The sequence below is a fragment of the Rhinatrema bivittatum genome, chromosome 2 (assembly GCF_901001135.1).
Source record: "Rhinatrema bivittatum chromosome 2, aRhiBiv1.1, whole genome shotgun sequence".
In the NCBI taxonomy this organism is placed as follows: domain Eukaryota; kingdom Metazoa; phylum Chordata; class Amphibia; order Gymnophiona; family Rhinatrematidae; genus Rhinatrema; species Rhinatrema bivittatum.
This window is the reverse complement of record NC_042616.1, coordinates 132,773,146-132,796,008: the sequence shown is the minus strand read 5'-3', so window position 1 is coordinate 132,796,008 and position 22,863 is coordinate 132,773,146. Positions and strand designations below refer to the sequence as shown.

At 42.6% G+C, this 22,863-nt stretch overlaps 1 protein-coding gene across 5 annotated transcripts in view; it reads right to left on the bottom strand.

Annotated features, from left to right (window-relative positions):
- MPP7 (membrane palmitoylated protein 7) overlaps window positions 1-22,863 on the bottom strand; it is a 745,631-nt gene that overhangs the window by 27,531 nt on the left and 695,237 nt on the right. For all 5 annotated transcript variants that reach the window (XM_029588635.1, XM_029588634.1, XM_029588638.1 and 2 more), the window contains 3 exons: window positions 20,421-20,514; window positions 10,477-10,585; window positions 2,990-3,133 (listed from right to left, as the gene is read on the bottom strand). In XM_029588635.1, the coding sequence (XP_029444495.1) occupies window positions 2,990-3,133; window positions 10,477-10,585; window positions 20,421-20,514 (347 nt within the window). The remainder of the gene's footprint in view (window positions 1-2,989; window positions 3,134-10,476; window positions 10,586-20,420; window positions 20,515-22,863) is intronic.

The following is a 22,863-nucleotide window of genomic DNA, read 5'->3' as shown; positions in this document are numbered from 1 at the left end:
CAAATCAGCGCTCTTAAAAAAGGGACAAGATAGGTTTGGGGCAGAGATGTTCCAGGGAGGGGCCAGCAGTTATGTGCATAACTTAAGGTTTTATAACCAGCACAAGCAGCCCATAGAAACATAGAAACATAGAAACATAGAAATGACGGCAGAAGAAGACCAAGCGGCCCATCCAGTCTGCCCAGCAAGCTTCACACATTTTTTCTCCCATACTTATCTGTTTCTCTTAGCTCTTTGGTTCTATTTCCCTTCCTCCCCCACCATTAATGTAGAGAGCAGTGATGGAGCTGCATCCAAGTGAAATATCAAGCTTGATTAGTTAGGGGTAATAGGGGTAGTAACCGCCGCAATAAGCAAGCTACACCCATGCTTATTTGTTTTAACCCAGACTATGTTATTCAGCCCTTATTGGTTGTTTTTCTTCTCCCCTGCCGTTGAAGCAGAGAGCTATGCTGGATATGCATCGAAAGTGAAGTATCAGGCACATTTGGTTTGGGGTAGTAACCGCCGTAACAAGCCAGCTACTCCCCGCTTTGTGAGTGCGAATCCTTTTTTCTTCTCCCCTGCCGTTGAAGCTATGCTGGATATGCGTGAAGTATCAGTTTTTCTTTTCCCCTGCCGTTGAAGCAGAGAGCTATGCTGGATATGCGTGAAGTATCAGTTTTTCTTCTCCCCTGCCGTTGGAGCAGAGAGCTATGCTGGATGTGCATCGAAAGTGAAGTATCAGGCACATTTGGTTTGGGGTAGTAACCGCCGTATCAAGCCAGCTACTCCCGGCTTTGTGAGTGCAAATCCTTTTTTCCACATTTCCTCTTGCTGTTGAAGCTTAGATTGATGTTGGAGTCACAGTAACCATGTGTATGTTTATTGAATAAGGGTATTGTGTCCAGGCAGTAGCCATCATTCTGGCGAGTTACCCACTCTTCATTGGCGGCCTCTTGACTTTATGGATCCACAGTGTTTATCCCATGCCCCTTTGAAGTCCTTCACAGTTCTGGTCTTCACCACTTCCTCCGGAAGGGCATTCCAGGCATCCACCACCCTCTCCGTGAAGAAATACTTCCTGACATTGGTTCTGAATCTTCCTCCCTGGAGCTTCAAATCGTGACCCCTGGTTCTGCTGATTTTTTTCTTATGAAAAGCAGAGTTGCTTACCTGTAACAGGAGTTCTCCAAGGACAGCAGGATATTAGTCCTCACACATGGGTGATATGAGATGGAGCCCGGCATGCCACTATCCACGCGGGGTCTCCCTTCAGTCTTATAATATAGAGTTTGCGAAAAAATAAAATAAACCCAACTCCGCGGGGTGGTGGGCGGGTTTTGTGAAGACTAACATCCTGCTGTCCTGCTAAGTAGCGGCACATAGCTGGATAAGTCCAAAAAGCGCTACTTAGACGGATAAATGGTGCTTTCAGACCTATCTGGCTATATTGGCCTTCTGTTACTTTGCCGGATAAATTGATTAATAGCTGGATAAGTGCCGTTACTTATCCGATTAAGTTCAAATTTGTCTGTCTATGTAGCAGGAAAGGCGCCTCATAGCTGAATAAGTTGGAAATTAGTCGGATAAGTGTGCACAACTCATATACCCACATATTTATACTTCCAGTTTTATAAGGACAAGCACATAGGGCCGGATTTTAAATGCCCTGCGCGCGTAAATCCGGCCGGATTTATGCGCGCAGGGCCCTTGCGAGCCAGCGCGCCTATTTTGCATAGGCCGCTGGCGCGCGCACAGCCCCGGGACACGCGTAAGTCCCGGAGCTTCGTAAAAGGGGGGGGAAGGGGGTGTGTCCGGGGTCAGGGGGAGGTTCGGGGTGGGACCAGGGGGCGTGGCGCCGGCCTGGGGGCGTGGTCGAGGCCTCTGGACCAGCCCTCGGGTTGGGTGATGGCGCGCCAGCAGCCTGATGGCACACGCAGATTTACGTCTGCTTTCAGAAGGCGTAAATCTGCCAACAAAAGGTAGGAGGTGGGTTTAGATAGGGCCGGGGGTGTGGGTTAGGTAGGGGAAGGGAGGGGAAGGTGTGGGGGGTGGAAAGAAAGTTCCCTCCGAGGCAGCTCCGATTTCGGAGCGGCCTCGGAGGGAACAGGCAGCGCGCGCCAGGCTCGGCACGCGCAGGTTGCACAAATGTGCCCCCCCTTGCGTGTGCCGACTCCGGATTTTATAAGATACGCGCGTAGCTGCGCGTATCTTATAAAATCCAGCGTACTTTTGTTCGCGCCTGGTGCGCGAACAAAAGTACGCGCTCGCGCAAATTTCTAAAATCTGCCTCATAGATTTTATCATGTTAATTTAATGCTTTTATCCCCTGTAAGTCGGTTTTTACATGGGTAATTCAGGGTATTTTGTAACATGCACGTGGCAATGAAATAACCAGTTTTACTATTTAGTTTACACCAGTTTGCCCAGTCCATCTGTAGATCATGAAGACTCTCCTGGCTCTTCAGCCTGAAGTCCCCCCCCATTGCACCAAGACTCTCTACCCAGTCATTTTTTTTTCACTTTAATGATGTTTATAATCACTTACACCAGATATTGAGCAGAAGTAAATATTCGGAAATAAAAGAAGTATGCGTGTCAATTTGGCAGGTTTTAAAATAGCAACTTATGTGTAGCAATGTCTGCCCTGCCCCAGAATGCCCTGGGCATGACTCTTTCTTATACACGTAAAGTTACTCACGGGCCCCGATTTATACATGCAAGCTACAGTTTTGAAAATAGCATGTTTTCGCAAATGTGCTATTTTATGCGTGCAAGTGGTCATTTTTATCGTGCAACATTTGAAAATTCACCTGATAATGCTGATGTACTTGTAAACCTCACATTTCTTGATTCAGGAGAGATGACTGACTGCACTTTTGGATGCTCCCACCCCTCGCAAGCCCTCTGAATCTAAGCAAATGGGGATTCTATTGTGCTCATCCTCATCAAAACCTAATGCAGGCAGGCGGAATCTGTATCCAGTGCAGGTAAACTCTGTACTTACTGTAAAAGGCTTGGCAGAGCTCTTTTCATCTTTGCTGGAAATAATTTTTGCATTCTTTCTGGTCTCTCTCAAACGTTCAATTGATGGAGGCTTTATGAATACGACAAACGGTTTGAATTCCAACGTCCTCAAATGCTTGATTGTCTGTGGTAGAAGACAAAGTTCAGAACATATTGAAGCGTTTAGATAGATATGTCTGTGCACTTGAACACCCCTTTTCCATCACCAGCACCTTGCTTTCGCTCTCCACCAACCACCAAAAAAATCTTCAGATGTAAGAACCACAATACGATGTTTCTCTCTATTGTGTATTACATTTCTTTTAATAACACTTGCTGAATATGTGGCTCCAGCACAGTAACTTCAAAGCTAATTTCCACACACACTGCCAGTACTGGAAAGTTTGATTAGCTTGGCAAGAGCAAAGCTTACCACAGCCAGTAGCTATGTTTATGCCCAAGGCTTAAATTCTGCTGTTTGAATTTGCTGGGGATTATATTCCTAATATATCTATGTAAACAAAATGGGTATTTTCATTTCTTACTAGTTTGAAATGTCAATGCTTTTATTGTCAATGGGCATCTACTGACAACTAGCAATTCATTTTTCAGTGCAGACCATGATGTAATACCCAAACTGAAAGCTAAATTAAGAGCTATAATCAAAAAGCTAAAAGGTTTTTATTACATTAAAGAATGCTAAAGTATGCTGTTTCATATATATATATAGTACTTTTATATCTGAAATACTAACTATACAGATTGGTAACGGGCAAACCCACAGTGTAATAACTTTGCAAGCTGGAGGGGATTCATGGCTCGCTTCTGTTGGCTTTTGCACTATGAATAAGTTTGATTTTCATGGAATTTAAAGCAGCAATACTAATTTGTTTTTAGAATAGTCACCTGATGTTTAAAATAAAGCAATTACAATTCTTATTTTAAATTATTTTTTTTCACCCAGCAGTTTCCTCCTCCTCTTCCTTCACTAAGCTTCCAGCTAAATTGGAATCAGGGCTGGGATCTGGCACCATGAGTTTTCATTCACACCTTCAAGTGATTTTTCCCTCTATTTTATATCCCTTCCCAATTTAATTTTAGCCCAGTCGTATCACGGTTCCCTCCCATTACCATGGATCCGCTTGCTATGCTGCCTCCCTACCAACAGAAGTCTTCAGCGAGCCCTGCTCACAGCTGCCCTAGCTACCCTCCTCTCTGATCACCTGACATGGCAGTTCCAGCGCTACTTAACCCAGCCTGTCCAGACCCTCCTTACCTCTTCATGGAGTCACCTCAGCTCCTTGACCTGGTCAGCCTTGTCTTGCTACTCTACTTTGCCTTGCGGACTTATCCAGGTTTTCTGCCCTGCCTTGTGGCCTACACAGGCCTTCTGCCTTGCAGCCTCCTGGCTTTCTACCTTGTGGCCTATCCTTGCCTTATCCAGTCCAATCAGTCTGTTCCAGGAGAATCCAGGGCCATGTGATCTGATCCGGGAGGAGCCTGGCCCGGCCATTCCAGCCCAGCACCAGAGAGATGCCTTTCCAGTGACTCAGTGACAGAGAGATGCTATTCCAGTGACCCAGTGCCAGAGAGTCTCTAGCCCAAGCTCCAGCACCCGAGAGACTCTGGCCCAATCATCCAGCGTTTGAGAGATTCTGGTCCAGTCACCCAGCACTTTAGAGACTCTGTTTCTGCACTCTAGCAGCAGAGAGTCCCTGATTCAATGCTTCTACATCTGAGAGACCCTAATTCAGATCTTCTGTGCCTGAGATACCCTGACCCAGCGCTTCAGTGGGAACAAAACTCTGGTTCCAAACCTCTGCTCCAGAGAGTCTCTGGTTCAACACCTCGGCTCCAGAGAGACATCAGTTCTGCACTTGTGTTCCATGCGCCTGTCTCCCTTTAGAACCTGGCCCTTACTACCTGTAATTCAAGAAAACCTAGTACCTATTGCCCACAGTCCCCATGGCAAATGGGACTTAGGAGGAGGTGGGTCTTAAAAGGGGGGAGGGTACTGTCATTGTTCTGCCTGCTATGCAGCCTCCCTGTGTCAAGGTTCCGCCTCGTATGCCACTTCCCCACCAGCAGAGGTCTTTGGCAAGTCCTGCTCACAGCTGCCTTAGCCACCTCCTTGCTGATGACCTGACATGGCAGTTCTAGCCCTACTTAACCCAGCCTGTCCAGTCCCTCCTTGCCTTTTCATGGAGTCAACTTGGCTCCTTGACCTGGCCAGCCTTGTCTTGCTATACTACTTTGCCTTGCGGCCTACCCAAGCCTTCTGCCTTGCTTGCAGCCTACCCAAACTTTCTTTCACTTGAGGTCTACCCAGGCCTCTGGCCTTGCGGCCTATCCCTGCCCTTTTACCTTACCTTGTGGCCTATCCTGGCCACCTGCCTCACTCTATTGTCTGTCTTAGCTTCCTGCCTTGCTCTGTGGCCTTCCAGGCTTCCTTGCCTTGCTCTGCGGCCTTCTAGGCTCTCTTGCATTGCCCAGTGGCCTTCTGAGCATACCTGTCCTGCCTTGAGGCCTTCAGGCCTACTACGGTTACCTTGCCCAGTCTTGTGCCCTGTTAGGCTTTTATTGTTTATTGTTTTTTTACCTAGTCCTGTCCTTGTCTCATCCTGTCTTGTTTTGTTCTGTCCAGTCCTGTCCTTGTCTGGTTCTTGTCATGCCCAGCTGTTCCTCCTGGCTCCCAGCGCAACACTGCACCACACACCTGCAAAACTCCTTAGATTCTTCTGAGTGCCTCATAGAAAGCACTTTTACATCACCCTCCTTTGTCCCAGCCCAATTAGGGGAAGAGCCTTCTTATATAACACTCCCAAAAGTACTCCTCTCTTTGGACCTCCTATTGCAGAAAAGTTCTTAGTATTAAACTTAGCACATTATTTAAACTTTATAAGGCCTAGGCTGTCATACACTAGATTTTTTTCTTTTTTTGGAGGTGGAAGGGGTTCACCATAAAGAACAGTTGCAGGATCCTTAAAAGCTGATCGTCAGATCTTTTTATACATATATTTTTAAGGACTGATTTCCTTTTGCATGTCAGGATTGCTGTGGTCACTAATCCACTGTCTCCATAATGGTGACCCTTAACAGAGCTTTGTAAATATAGGGTTTTTTTAATTTGATTACTCACTTTTCCAACCCTGAGCTCCAAGTTATATTTCAGGTACAGTACGTATTTCCCTGCCCTAGATCTGAATTTGAATTTATGAAAATGTATTTTTTATATTCTTCAAAATATATTTTGAGGCAAATTACAAATAAAACATACAAAAAAAGAGCTAACTAAAATAATTACAAATCAATACTTACAACATTCAGCAAACAAAAAATTTGGCTTAAACCTGGAACATCAATAGGACGACACGTGCAAAGGAGCAAATTATGACTGATTGTGACGTTTAAGAGCTTCCTTAAAACAAGAATGGGTAGATATTTAAAAGCCATTTAGACGGATAACTTGCAAGTTATCCATCTAAATGGCTTAAACAGCATATTGAGAGCCTCTTATCCAGCCAAATCATGGCTGGATATGTTGTTACCCGGCTATAATTTAGCCAGATATAAAAATGGCATTTTGGTTGCATTCCGGGGAGGGGCCCCGTCATCCAGCTAACTTAGCTGATTATTGGGTATATCCGGCTAACTGGAACATTTATCAATTTGCGTTAAGGCCTTAACGCTCGCGGTAAAGTCTAACGTGCAAGATTAATACCACAGCGCAAATGCTTATGCAAATTCAACATTGAGTATTCCAGTGGGAGGAGTTTGGGCGTGGAAAATATTTTTAGTGCGGGAAGAGAGTGTGAGAGTGACAGATAGAGCACCTCCGTATAGAATCAGTCTGACACTCTCTATATATGTACCACCATAGAGAGACACTTTGAATCGGGGTGGGTTTCAGAAGGTGGGGTAGGGTTTAGGGGGATGGTGTTACAGAAACATTCTGAGGTATTGATAGTAAAATTTACATCACTAATGATTTTTAGTCATGATAATGGATGAAAAGCATAACTACGCCTCTATCAGTTGCCTAGTAATGGCAGAAGTGTCCCCCAAAGTGGGGCCCTGTGTGTGGAGGAGAAGGGGCAAAGAAATCTGTCCTGGTACAGAGCACTGAGACTGAGAAAGAGAACCAGCTGGGTCCCTTCCGTATGAGTGGAGAGAGTGGAGGGTGAGACTAATAAGAACTGTCCTTCAGTTACGAATGTTGCCTCACCAGCAGGAACAAGATTACACCTGGGCACAACCAAAATCTTGGAAAACTTATTAAAGTCCTTTCTCCTCACAGGAAGGGATAGCCCCATACCAGGTAAGGGGTGCACTGGAATTTGGCAGTCTCCCAAACAAAAGCAGCGCAGGAGCAAAACCCAGCGACTCATGCAACAAAACCCAAACCAAACTGACCACACTCACTAAGGCTCTGCCACCCCCCACCCCCCCTTCTGGACAAGGACTGACCCATTGCAGGCATCCTCAGGGGAAGGAGCTGCAGGGAATGCAAGGCGCTGTTATCTACCAGGCAGGGTCATAAGGACAGTTAGTGGGGGACCAAGGGTTCCCCATACATGCATTGGGGTTCCCGTTAATATTTGTGCCGCAGCATTTTCTACTAGCTGCAAAGGCTGTAGAGCATTCGACGGAAGACCCAAATAAAGCACATTGTAATAGATGGCTTATAACCTAAGGGGTGGATTTTAAAAGGGTTACACGCGTAATATACATGCGTAACCCTTTTAAACCCGCTCCTGCGCGCGTCGCCAGGCCTATTTTGCATAGGCCCGGCGACGCGCACAAGCCCCGGGACTTGAAAAAAGGGGCGGGGAGTGGGTGGGGAGGGACTGAGGCCTCCGGCACAGTGGCTGTGCCGGGGGATCGCTCGCTGGCACTTGGCCGGCACACACAACCTACGCCTGCCCAGAGGCACGCGCAACGTATGAAACAAAGGTCAGGGTGGGTTTAGATAGGGCGGGGGGCGGGTTAGGTAGGGGAAGGTGGGAGGGGGCAGAAGGAATGTTCTCTCCGATGCCGCTTTCGATTTCGGAGCGGCCTCGGAGGGAACGGGGAAAGCCATCGAGGCTCCCCTAGGGCGTGGTGCACGCAAGGTGCACAAGTGTGCACCCCCTTGCGCGTGCTGACCCCGGACTGCGCGTGCATGTTATAAAATCGGGTGTAGATTTGTGCGTGTAGGTACGAATATCTGGCCCTATGGCCTCAATTACTACGCATTTTCCTATAGACAGAGAATGGGAGAAATGCCTTAATAAATCAGACCTTAAGTTTGTACTCGAGGCAATAGAGTGACAAGGCAATAGAGTGGCAATAGAGTGACAAGTGACAAGGCGCGACAGTGGGAGAAGCCAGGATTTGAATTCTGGCTTCTCTAGTTCTCAGTCCACTGCTCTACCTACTAGGCCACTCCTCCACACTACTGATGGATGTATTTGTAATATTCATATTTGTTTTTATTTATATGGGACTAGTATTTACAGTTTTTTGGGATATTTCTCCTATTACCAGTGTCCTTATGAATCTAGGAAAACTGATATTCTACTACATTAATCCTTATCAAAACCTAATACAAGCATTGCACAGATATATGTGAAAAATAAATATACCACAAACAGATGAAGACTGCATTTAGGGTAATAATATTACTTAAAATACAGGGATCATAGCCATAATAGAAGGTGCATACTTTTTAGTCTAAAATACATGAAATATATGAAATAAAATATATTATGACAAAAAAGGGAAAGGAGACCAAACAGGAAACGATTTTTGATCATTGTGATGAATATTAGTCTTTTGTGGAATACGTGGTACACCATAAAACTTATCCATTCTACTTATGTAAAAGGAATACAAAATGTGTATTTTACAGTGTAAAATGTGTTTATAGATCAGGGGTTTGGGCACAAAGGTTTTGTTTTTTTTTAAATTATTATTTATAATTTACCTTTTGTTATACTTTACGGCAAATTGCATTCAGTTACTATAAGTAAGTCGTGCAACCTGAGGAGCAAGATTCTTTTCTCATCACTGTTCCCTGCTCACTGGAGGTAATTTTCAAAGGGATTTATGCACGAAAAAGTAGCATATATCATAGCAATTTTCAAAAGGCCATTTACATGGATAAGATCTATTTAGGTGCATAAAACCCAATTTTGCAAGCATATATCATTTTGAAAATTACCTCCGCTATGTGGCCATAAGCTTTCCTTCAGTTTTTCGCCCTCTCATTACTATGATATCGTGTGTTGAAGCTTTGGTGCCACCGTGAAAGAACGTAAAGTGGGGTGTGAAGACAAACAGGCCTGCAACTACTAGATGATGTTAGAGCAGATAACTTTGGCAATATGCAGCTTCTAAAATGGCAAGTAAACTTCAGGAAGGAATCAACAGACCCACTAATCCATGGGTAAGCGTTTCTATTTTGTAGAAAGGGGTTTACATTTTGCAAGTTTGAAACTTATGAGCAGCAGCACCAATTGTCATTGCTTCTACACTAACTACTAATCATTTGTGCATATTTATTTATTTATTTACATTTCTTGTATTCCATGCAAATTAATTCATTGATCAACCTTAAAATATACAAAGATATTACAAATGTAAATACACTTTCATTCTTTTACCTTATATTTGGATTGGTTACCGACCTCTGAGCATGCTGGCTCTGGGTTTTTTTTTTTAAAGGTGATCTTTGCCAAAAATTATTAATGTCATCGTGATACAGTGCCTTGTAAAAATCTTCTTGCCATTGTACATTTTTCACATTCTACTGTCTAAAAAATATGAATCAAAATGCATAAACGTTTGTTTCACTGAGCTATGCAACATACTCTATACTTTCAACATGAAAGAACAATTATAGATTTGTATTTTTTAGACAGCAGAATGCGAAAATGTACTAGAGTATAAGGCACTGGGTATTTTTGCATTGTACCTTTATTGCATTTCAAGCATTGATGTGAAAGAAGCAAGTTATAGATGTTTAATAAATAAATAAGAAAATGTCAATGTCAATATGAAAGGGATGTTTATAGGAGATTGTGATTGGGTGATGGTGGCTAGAGGAAAAGCAATCTAAAAAACAACAGCTAGAAAGCTGACTTGGGAAACAATGCTAAAACACATAAAAATACAGGAGGAACCATATATTTCCATTCATCATACGGTTAAAATTTAACACTTGGTGCTACCACTCATAAGTTTGAAACCTGTGATAATTCAACCCTTTTGGGTGTCTCTTATCACGTATTCAGTATAAACATTCTTTATCCCATTCACAGCTTATACGGTTTAAAAACATGTCTTATTTCTCTCTTTTCAAGACAGGATATTATCCTTTCATTGATGCATATGCATGCAAGTGAAATTAGAGGGGAATCCTGTCCTAACAGCTTTTTACTCTGGTACCAATACAGTAAATTATACTATGCCTTACAAATACTGCAAAATCCATTTTTCTTTACTTACATGAGGTTGCACATCCAGCAAACAAACTTTATTCTTCGCCAAGACAGACCGAACAGAGTCAAAGCTTGTGCCATAATAATTATTCTTATATTCACCATATTCAATAAATCTAGAGGAAGTCAAACAAAATAAAATACAGTAACTTGTAATACAAGTAAGACACATTTTAATTAGCAATATTTAGAGGTCTATTTACTTACCTGTAACTTGCAGTAATGTGCGTTATTTACCACGCTCCCATTATTGACAATGGGGCCTATCCAGGCATGATAATGTGTGTGAATGTGCATCACAGTTTAGTAAATATATCCCTTAATTTGTAAACAGAAATAGTCTTTCATAATAGTAACATAATGAAGACCGATAAAGACCTCACCATATTCAATAAATCTAGAGGAAGTCAAACAAAATAAAATACAGTAACTTGTAATACAAGTAAGACACATTTTAATTAGCAATATTTAGAGGTCTATTTACTTACCTGTAACTTGCAGTAATGTGCGTTATTTACCACGCTCCCATTATTGACAATGGGGCCTATCCAGGCATGATAATGTGTGTGAATGTGCATCACAGTTTAGTAAATAGATCCCTTAATTTGTAAACAGAAATAGTCTTTCATAATAGTAACATAATGAAGACCGATAAAGACCAAAATGTCTCATCCAGTTTGCCCAGCAAGGTATTTAGGGTTGTAGCTTCCATGCCATGAAGGTCACTCCTGTGTCTTCTGATTAGAGTTGTAATGCCGCTCCATGCCGTCCCGGAAACATAATACGGCTCTATCATTGCTGTTCTGGATTGGCCTGCCACTCCGTATAGTTACCGTAACACTTAAAATAGTAACATAATAAATGACAGCAGAAAAAAGACCCAACTGGTCCATCCAGTTTGCCCTTCAAGTATCTTAAATTATTTTTTATGGGTATTAATGGCCACTCAATGAAGATTACTCCAGGCCTTCTATTAAGGGGAGTAACTGCTACTCCATGTAGGTTCCCCCTTATCTTCATTTCTTTTTTTTTTTGTAATTTATAATTTTATTGAGAGTTTCAACTGAAAAGCTTACATTCATGGTTAAATAAACACATAATCAGCCGACTGTGTAAAGCAATTAAAGGTAAGGCCTGTACCAACGAAATATGATTGCACAAACAAGCGAAGTGGGGTACAACCACCTAGAAGAGTGCACTAAACATTCTCCTCCCGCCACTGTTGCAGTCTGTAACCAATATCCCACATCTGGGGATTTGTCTTCTGTCCTTGTCCTTAATACTTTGTATTGCATACAGATATAAAAATGTATAGAAATAATAATACTACTAACTGTTATGTTACAATGTTGTTCAATAAAGATCGTTTATGAAACAAGCAACGATGTTGTCTCAATCTACTTTATAATTACCATTCATCCCCATGTCTTCCCCTCTCTCTTGCCCCCCTCCCCGTCCACAAGAGCTCCCAGTAGTCTTTTCCCAGACTAATTTCAGTCCATTCCTTCCACCCCCTACCCCCTCTATGTAGCTTGCTTTGACCAATTGATATATGGGCCCCATAGCCCCTCAAATTTGTTGATCCATTTATGTCTGGTTGCTGTTAAACGACAGATAGTAGCTTTTTTGTAACCGTTTCACCACTCTCTGCCGAGGAGGAAGTTGCTCGTCTTTCCATATATAAGCAATCTCTCCCCTCGCTGCCGAAATTATCATTGTGCCAGGAAAGCACCATCGCGCTCCATTTCAGAAGGGCTTATATTTAAAAGAAAAAAGGTTGGACTTTTAGACAAACTGACCCCCTGAATTTCCTTGATGAGGCCTACCACCCCATCCCAGAACTTTGATATAACTGGACATTCCCACCACATGTGATAAAAGGACCCCTGAGAAAAGCAGTTTCTCCAGCAGAGACGGCCAACGCCTGGGGAAAATTTTGCAAGTCTCACTGGAGGAAGATACCATCTATAGAGCATCTTATATCCCTGTTGGATAATCGCTGCTGATATAGAGCTCTTGGCTATCTGCCGGTAGCATGACTCCCAGGTTTTATTCCCCAGGTTTTGGGATAGATCATGTTCCCAGTGCACTACATGTGGAGGAATCTGTCCCCTCATCCCTACTGAGGAGTGCATAAAGTTTAGAGATAATTTTTGTGATATTTCGTGCCTGTGCACAATACCCTTCAAACAGGGGTTTGCCTTTATATAATTCACACTTCACCTTCTTCCTGGACATATACTGTGCCATCTGATAATAAAAGTAAAAATCAGTGTTATCTAGTAGGTATAACTGTTGCACCTCTGCAAAGGGTTTCACATGCTCTCCACTCCAAAGGTGTCCTAACAACCAACATTGCTTACCCCTCCATCTGTTCGCCACTGCCTTGGAACATCCTGGTATAAACTTAGAATTATAAAATATGGACGTGCTATGAAACAGCTGGCACTTTCCCACCAGCTTCTCCCTCCACTTATCCCATAATTTTAATGTTAACGTAACGGTGCAGGGTATTCTCCCCAATATTGTTCTGGATGCGGCAGGGAGCCACACCAAACCTGTAAGTGGGGATTCTGGCAACATAGATTGTTCTAACTCTACCCACCTCTGTCTGCCCTCTCCCAGATGCCAATCTACTAATGCTTTTAGCTGTGCGCTTACATAGTACCCCAATAGCCAGGGGACTCCCATCCCTCCGTTGGCTCTCGAAAGAAACATGACTTTCCTGCTAACTAGTGGGGGCCTGCGTTTCCAAATAAAATGAAAAAGCTTTTGTTGCCATACCTGGAAATTAACTTCTAAAATAAATACTGGTAGTGTCTGAAATAAATAGCTCAACCGTGGGAGGATATTCATTTTAACAATACTAATCCTCCCTACCCAGGAGTAGGGTCACCTATCCCATTTATGTAAGTCCCCTTGAATTTTCTCCCCCGCAAAGTTAACCTCCATAAGTTTATCTAGGTCCGCCCCTATTTTTACCCCTAAATATTTCACCTCCTTTGTCGCTATTTTGAACAGGAACGCCTGTTTAATTCTAGCAATTTGATCTAAAGATAATGTGATATTCAGAAATTCTGATTTCTCTGCATTCAATTTATACCCAGATACCCTACTAAATTGTGACAGCTCTTGCATCAAATAGGTCAGTGAACTTTCCGGGTTTAGCACGGTAAACAGAATGTCATCCGTAAACATAGCAAGTTTGTACTCAGATTGTCCCACCTGAACTCCCTGTATATTCTGAGCCGATCTAATTTTAATAGCTAGAGGTTCCAAGTATAAGGCAAATAAGAGCGGAGAGAGGGGACACCCCTGCCTGGTCCCTCTACCAATCTCAAAGACGTCTGAATACCCACCATTCACTTTTATACACGCACTCGGTTTAAAGTACAGCTTCTTAATCCAGGTTGAAAAATTACCTCCCAACCCGAATCTCTCTAACGCTTCAAAAAGATAGTCCCAATGGACCATATCGAATGCTTTTTCTGCATCAATGGTGAGAAGGCCCAATGGTATTTTACTTTCCCTCGCCCACCAAATTAAATCGATCACCTTCCGGACATTGTCTGCTGCTAATCTACCGGGGATAAATCCCGTTTGGTGAAAGTGAATCAAGCTATCCACCATGCCCCCTAGTCGCTTAGCTAGTATTTTGGCTAGAAGTTTAAGGTCTAAATTCAATAAAGAGATGGGCCTATACGAGCCATACAAGGTACTGTCTCTCCCTGGTTTGGCTAGTACAGTAATACAAGCTTTGTTAGTTTCCTCTTCAATTGAGCCCTCCCCTAACAGCTCATTAAAAGCCTTTACTAATGGCGGTACAACTACTGATTCCAATTGTTTATAAAATCCTGCTGAGAATCCATCCATCCCCGGTGATTTTCCTATTTTCAATTCTTTGATAGCCTGAGTGGCTTCAAACTCAGAAATTTCCCTATGTAGGCTATCCTGCTGATTAGAGTTGGCTTGGGGGATGTCAATTGTGCCAAGTAGTCCCTTATGGACTCAATAGTGATGTCCCTTCTGCTCTTACACAGTTCTTTATAAAACTCTGAAAATCCGGCCCTGATATCCTCTGTTGCAGATAGCATCTTGCTGTCTCTAGTCTTTATTTTCATGATCTGATTGTTCATAATTTTATATTTAAGTGGCCTAGCTAATACTCTGCTGGCCTTATTATCACCCTCAAAATGCTCTTGACGAATTCTGTCTAATTGGTGCACAATCCGCTGGACATCCAGATTATGCAGTTTCCCCCTAAGCAACTGTATCTGTTTTCCTATATTTGCCTCTGGATGTCGTTTGTGTCTAATTTCCAATTGGCCAATTTGGAAGAGTAGATCCACCTTCTGTTTCTCCCTTGTCTTTTTCACATATGAGGCCCTCGCTATACAGTGGGCTCTCGCTACTACTTTAAAACAATTCCATACCGTTTCCGCCGTCACTTCCCCCGAGTCGTTCTCTTCCAAATATCTGCCCATATCCTGCTTGAGAGAGGTAACAAATGTGCTGTCCTCCAACAGACTTTCATTTAACTTCCATCCCCTCTTACTCTTCTGGTCAGTAAGCCCACCTAACTAAATCCATACCACGGCATGGTCCGACCACAAAATTGTTTCAATATCTTCCTGCCGAACGCTGTTTGCTAACAACTTGTCTACTAAAATGAAATCTATTCGCGAGTATATCTGATGAGCCTGAGAGAAAAAAGAATAATTATTTTCTGAGGGGTGAAGTAATTGCCATATATCTACCAACCCCCATGTTGTCATTAAGGATTTCAAGCTAGCCCGATTCACCCATGATGTTACTCCCTACCCCCACTATGGTCCAGAAAGGGATACCTTGTCATGTTGAAGTCCCCACCCATTGATGCATTGATGTTGAAAATTTGTCTAAAAAGGGACCCTAGCCTTTATTAGGGCAATACACATTTCCCACCGTATACAGAGAATTCCCCAATTTAAATTTAACAATAATATACCTCACATCCACAGCTCTAATTACTGAAATGACATCCACCACCTTATTTCTAGAAAATAGGACCCCTACCCCACAATACTTGTTCAATTTAGACGCTGAAGCAAAAAACTGTACAGGATACTGATGCGAGGTCATAACCCTCTCATGAGGTTTCTTAAGATGGGTTTCCTGGCATAACACAATATCAGCCTTTAATGAGACAGCATCATTAAATAATTTTTCCGTTTAATCTGGGTGTTAAGCCCTTTTACGTTCCAGGTTACAATAGTAAGTCCTGCCATCTGTTGAGAATATGACATTTCTCCTTGCAATGGATCAGCATTTTAATAAGTCTCCACGTTGAATATAAGGCCCCCTACAACAGCATCTCATGGTTCCGAGCCTTCCTACTCGTAAGCCTAATCCCCGATGCCCTCTTCCTCCTCTTCCCACTAACCCCCCCTTCCCTCCCAACTTCCCCCTCTTCATAAACCTCCTGCTCCTGCATCCCCGAGGAACGACGCTACCAATTGTTCCTGGCCACCCAGTGTCGCGCCCCCCCCCCCACCGCCACTGTTGTAATTCCCATGATTCACCGAAATATATAACATTTGCTAGCCGCATTTAAACTTTTTAGAGTCATTATCTCCACAATCTGGCTAACTGCCAGTTTGTGTCTCTCATTCTATGAATACCGCTTTTATGAAGACCACATGTATACTCGATGTCCAGTCACCCCACAGCCTCTTTTGAAGATGACGAGCCTCCAGAATTTCTCCTTAGTCGTTTCCCAACATATAACACCCTCTGCCATCTTTGGAGTAGTCCTCTGTTATCTGCTCCAGCTGGTGATGCATTTCCCACATTACTGTCCACAGTTAGGCTGGCAGCTGATAAAATTCTCTTCGCCTCCTCCACCGTTTTCACCCTTGCAGTTTCACCATGTATAGTAAGTTGCGTTCCAAAAGGTAACAGCCATTTATAGCGGAAATTTCCCATCCACAGCACTTGAACAATGTCTCTGAATTCTCTCCGTTTCCGGATTGTCGTGGTAGAGAGGTCCTGAAATATTTCAACTTTATGTCCTTGCCACTGTAATTGTTTTCTTTTCCTGGCCCGGTTCAATATTTTTTCTTTCACTCTGTATTCGTGAAAACATACCACGATGTCCCACGGTACATTCCCCCGCAATCTGGCCAAGGATCTATGGGCCCTGTCTAGCACCACTGGTGCCCTCTCTTCCAGCATTTCATTTTCATATAATATGAGGTCACATATTTATTTATTTATTTATTTATTTAAAATTTTTATATACCAGCATTCATGATACAATCACATCATGCCGGTTTACATAGAACATATATCCTTGATTACTCTGTTGCAGTCCGCATACCCTGTCTCTTCAGGTATTCTCCGAAAGCAGAGATTTCCTCAATGCGATCTGTTCTCTAAATCATCTATCCACTCCTTTAATTGAGTGTTATCGTCCTGCAGTTGCTTCATTTCACGTTTCAACATTTCTGCCACACTATCCTGTTCCTCCATCCTCTCTTCTACGACTTCGACCCTGCCCCCAAGCTCCTCATGATCTCTCCAGAGCTCCCCTATAATGTCTTTCAGCTCTTGTTTCATAGTGCTCATGTCGGAATTTAACTTACCAAACCAATTTTGAAAGTTCTCCCGACATAGGGGCAGGTCGTCGGTCTGTGTGTGCATACTCAGTGGATCACTGAGTTTCAGTGACATAGGCCTCCTATCGCCATCTTGGACAGCCTCCTCTGCAATGGGGCCCTCTGCCATCTTCAGCCCTGTATTTTCAAATGAGAATTGTTTTAAATCTGGGATTTTCTTTCTTCCGACATCGTTCTTCTTTGCTACTTATTGTAGCTGTGTGGGGTCGTATGTCCGGCAGTCAGATCGCTTTGATTTGCGGCATATTCGTGCTGGGGGAGAGGGAGCTCGTATTCTAGGCGGCCATTTCCAGTCGTGATGTCACTTCCTCTCCTTTATCTTCATTTCTATCCTTTAGCCACTAAGGATCCTAGTGAATTCCACTACCGTTCTTGTCTTCACTACCTTTTCTGGGAGGCATTCCATGCCTTCACCATTCTTTTCATGAAGAAATATTTCCTGACGTTGTTCCTGAGTTTTGTGCTTCATTAACATCCTCTCTTCAGTAGGGATCCTCTGTGCTTATCCTAGGCTTTTTTGAATTCCATCTCAATTTTTGTCTTCACCACTTCCTGTGAGAGGGCGTGCCAGGTATCCACTACTCCTTCCATGAAAAAATATTTCCAGACCTTGTTTCTGAGTCTACCCACTTGGTGTTTCCCATCATGACTCCAAGTTTTACAGATTTCTTTGTTGGAAAATGTTTGCATCAGGTGTTTTATGTGTTAAGATTAGAAACAAAGTATTTTATGTTGTTGAATTATCCTTCTAGAATAGCTTTCTAAGAGTGTTTAGACAGTAAAAGGATTACCTGCAATTTAGAAAGGGTGAAAAAACCTGGCTATTATTGCAACTATCATTTATTTTTGTGGGGATCTCCTTTATGTTTTGTTTGGGCATAAGGGAGATTTTTGTGTTGGTGTAAATGATTATTTCTGCTGTGTGTGGGGATTTGGTTGGTGGGATATGGCAATGACAAGAATCTTGGCTGTCTTATGGATGGTCATATTTAACCTGTTTTTCTGCCTTTTCTGCTGATATATTTCCAGGATCATTTTAAGTGTATCTGATGTTGATATCTTAAGATAAGAAAATGTCTGGAACCAGTAGGCAACTGACAAGGTCAGGAAGCACCAGTACCTGATAGCATCTGGGGAATGTTGAACTGGAGGTCCTGGTGCTTCCAGAAGGCAGCTGGGTTGGAATTCTTTAAGCAGGAGCATGGACAGGCCTACTAGTTAAGAGTCATGTCTCTGAATCTCTGGGACCACTGGTTCAAACCCAACTTGGCCTTATAATACTCCTCCTTCTTGAGTCTGCCCCTCTAGTGGCTCTTGGGTTAGGTTTTTGTGGATATCATTGGTGAAAATGCTTCACCAAGCCTTCTGCTTGAACACTGCGTGCTGGATTTCAGAAATGGTCTTCTGATCTGTATGTTTTCGAGACCACTAAATACTAGTGTTGTCCTTGGATATTTCTGGAATCCAGGATCTGTTCTACATGAAATTCTGGTTCGCCCTCAATCATCACTGGTGGTGGTGGTAGTACTGGTATTTGGCAATCCTGACAATAGTTCTTAACATAAAGTTTTAATAAGGAGACATGAAAAACCAGACGAATTTGGAGCAATGGAGGGAGCTATAATTTATAAATGACTGGATTGATCTGTTTCTGGATCTTGAAGGGTCTCAGGAACTTCTGATCCAATTTGGCTGCTGGTCTCTGAGTCTTCATGTGTCAGATGAGCACCCAAACTTGCTATTTTGCTTTAAACTGGGGAGCTTTTCTCATCCAATTTTCTGTCTAATTCTTTTGAGTTTATTTTATCCCTCTTATCTGATTTTGGGTTTCTTGCAGGTTCTGTACTCACTCCTGGGCTGATGGAACTAAGAAAATAAGAAATTGCCATGCTGGGTCAGACCAAGGGTCCATCAAGCCCAGCATCCTATTTCCAACAGAGGTCAAACCAGGCCACAAGAACCTGGCAATTACCCAAACACTAAGAAGATCCCATGCTACTGATGCAATTAATAGCAGTGGCTATTCCCTAAGTAAACTTGATTAATAGTCGTTAATGGACTTCTCCTCCAAGAACTTATCCAAACCTTTTTTGAAACCAGCTACACTAACTGCACTAACCACATTCTCTGGCAACAAATTCCAGAGCTTTATTGTGCGTTGAGTGAAAAAGAATTTTCTCCGATTAGTCTTAAATGTGCTACTTGCTAACTTCATGGAATGCTCCCTACTCCTTCTATTATTCGAAAGTGTAAATAACCGATTCACATCTACTCATTCAAGACCTCTCATGATCTTAAAGACCTCTATCATATTCCCCCTCAGCCGTCTCTTCTCCAAGTTGAACAGCCCTAACCTCCTCAGCCTTTCCTCATAGGGGAGCTGTTCCATCCCCTTTATCATTTTGGTTGCCCTTCTCTGTACCTTCTCCATCACAACTATATCTTTTTTGAGATGCGGCGACCAGAATTGTACACAGTATTCAAGGTGCGGTCTCACCATGGAGCGATATAGAGGCATTATGACATTTTCTGTTTTATTAACCATTCCCTTCCTAATAATTCCTAACATTTTGTTTGCTTTTTTGACTGCTGCAGCGCATTGAGCTGATGATTTTAAAGTATTATCCACTATGATGCCTAGATAGTTGTATATTATTACTGTATTTTGCAGTTGCTTCACTAGCACAAATGATTTTTTTTTTAAGTATATGGCTTGCTAGCTAAAAAAAAAAAAAAGGAACATTCATAGTGATATTCTGTTGAGAGTCCGTTCAGCCTGTGCTTTTTGTTTCATTTCATGAATCTCATTCACACTGCCATACTGTCAGGTTCGACTTAGAGGAATCCCAGTGTACAGCCAGTTTATAAAAATATTGCCAATACAAGCCCTCCACCCCTTGGAAATAAAACAACCTTAATTCAGCATCTCAAAAGAGCATCAAATCCAAATGTTAATCATAAGAGCATTTAGGCACTTTAAATAAATGTTCAAAAGCCATTTGAACACTGGTGTCTTGGCAGTAGTTCATATCCCCATATGTGGAACCCAAAACATTTTTCACTCAGGCTGCCACTCATTTGACCTTTTAAAAGTTATTTTGCTTTTTAGTTTAAATAACCATCAGTACTATAGTATGCATACACATCTTTATGCTGTTACATAAAGGAAACTATTACCAAAGGTTGGCAGCTTATATATATATGATATGCATATGTATGCACACATATGCATATACTGTACTATGTAATATAAACTTTCTGGCAGAGATTATGCTTGAGGGCTTTCCAAACCTACTTGTTATTGTGCACGTCTGTTTCAAACAAGTGTTTAGAAATGAAAATGTACTCGACGCCATCACTTTCCTGATTCCTTCTTGCCCGGGTTGTGTCTATAATTTAGTGGAAAGAGAAAAAAAAAAAAAAGATTTGTGACAAGACAAAAAAATGAAGGGTAAAAGGCTTGCATTGCAATAGCTGATATATATCTCTTATTTATGAAAATGAAGCATACATTGGGAGATTTAACAGTCTGAATTATAGTGTTCGTCTCCATCTCTACTGTAAAATACTTTCTAGTTGCAATTCAAGACATATACCCAGGAAGAGAGAAGGAAAGGTTCTTAACAAGGTCATCTCACGGCTACTAAAGTGTAGCAGTGACTGGAATAGCACTGCACGTCTTTTCCTCAAGTCACTTTAGTCCTTTGCTCTGAGGGTGTTTCATCAGAGATGCCCTATAAAATGTACATGCCGAGGTCTTGAATCTTTCAAATTTGGCAGATGCGGAACTGAATGAATATCATGAGATACAGTATGGTTAAGTGGCAGTCCTGTACCTAAAAAAAAAAAATCACCGTTGGCCCCCATCCTGATTCTCGCCCTTGGCTGGCTGCAATCCTACTCAGCCCAAAGCTCTTCTATACCAAAATCATGGCGATGGCCCTCCAGGCCTCCTCCCTCCTGTCCCAGGAAAGAAAATGAACAAAATCGGGCACACCCAGTACTTTAAAATATGCCCTTATGTGACCTGGGATCACAATCTGCAGCAATGCCAGGCACTTCCAGCGTAGTTCTTAGCCACCGTGCCGGAAGCATAATCTGTCAGCGTAACAGGCAGGGAGGAGGGGAACCTAACGGAGAGAGGAGGGGCTCAGAGGAAAGGGACTTATAGGGGAAGGAGGGTGTCCTAAAGGAGTAAGGGGACCTGAATGGGGGAGAGGAGGGTGCTCAGAGGAGGGGGGGGGGAGGCTAATGGGAGAGCAGGAGGAGGGTGTCAATGGGAGAGGAGGGTACCTTAAGGGAGAAGGAACAGGGACCTGATGGAAGAGGGAGGGATCAATGAGAGAGGAGGCTACCTTAAGTGGATGGAGGGGGGAGAACAGGGTGCTTGGTGAAGAGGGACCTAATATGAAAGGTTTTATTTGTTGCTTAAGTATTTTTTCTTGTATTTTTTGTTTTTTTAAGTGTGCCTACTGGTATATATTTATGCCACTGATCTTTCCTGGCTGTGGCAGGTATAGATTATTATGTCGTTGTTGGCTGTCATATATTTAACTTATAGTGTATTTTATTTGGGAAGTCCCATAGCAACTGCATATGTGTGACAGGCTTTTTTTTTTTTGACATGTAAGAGAGGTGGACAGCTGAGAAAGTGGCCTGAAGTGTTGGTTTCTAGAAACATATGTTTTCATATACTTTTGATTTAATCTATTGTGGGAAAAACAAAAGTATTTACTTTTGCTTAATTTTTATTTTTCAATGCATATTTTTTTTTTAGCACCTGGGATGTAAATGTGGTAAACAGAGATATATACATGTGTTTTGGGGGAAAAGTACTGTGTGTCTGAAGTGCAAAAGTCTTGTTTTGGGTCTTTTCCCATTGGCCTGCATACTTGAAAATGCAACCACAACTCAGAAAAGCTGTAAATTTCCTTAATTTGCTTCATACTTACACTCGACATGTACATAAGCAGTTGGTATGAACTCAGTCTGAATTCCATATGTGCATAATGTCCTCCTTCAAAGGTGGATGGAGGGGAGGCTCATAGACACCCCCCTCCCCCCCAAAAAAATGGATGACAAAAATAAACATTATAACAATATAATTAATGACCCAGAACAGGGGCTGACCTTAGTGGCTGCATGTAGTCGCTCACACAGTATCTATTTGCCCCTTTTTTTTTTTTTTTACTGTTGAACATAAATTGCCGTGTTTCCTCCTACTACTAAAAGTCTCTCAGCAGCTATTTTTCACACAAATCTACCTTTGGCAGAAATGGTCCCTCTGTAAGCGTGTAGTTGTCTAGAGGGTTTTGAAAATACAATGGATCTTGGTGGATGAGGTGGGGGCATCTTGGCTCTGACTGGGGCCTGTTGAGGAGGCGAGGAGCGGGCAATGTCTTCAGCCTGGGAGGACAGGGGTGGGCTCCAGTGGGGTGGGGAGAAGAGCAGAAGAGTGAGAAGGCTGGGGATAAGAGGAGAGAGAGGGATGTGGGATGGGAGGAGGGGTGAACAAAAGAGAGAGGGAGGGTAAGGAGGAATGGACGGAGAGAGTGAAGACAACATCTAAACCCTCAGTTTCCTTTTCCAATTTTGCTTTGTTGCTAAATCATTCAGGAAGATTGTACCAAGTTTATTTTGAAGAGAGACTGCATTTAATGAACTGTGTCTCACTGCTCATTTTGCGATGTGGTAAAAGTATAGACAAAATTACTACATTTGCGTTTGATAAGATTATT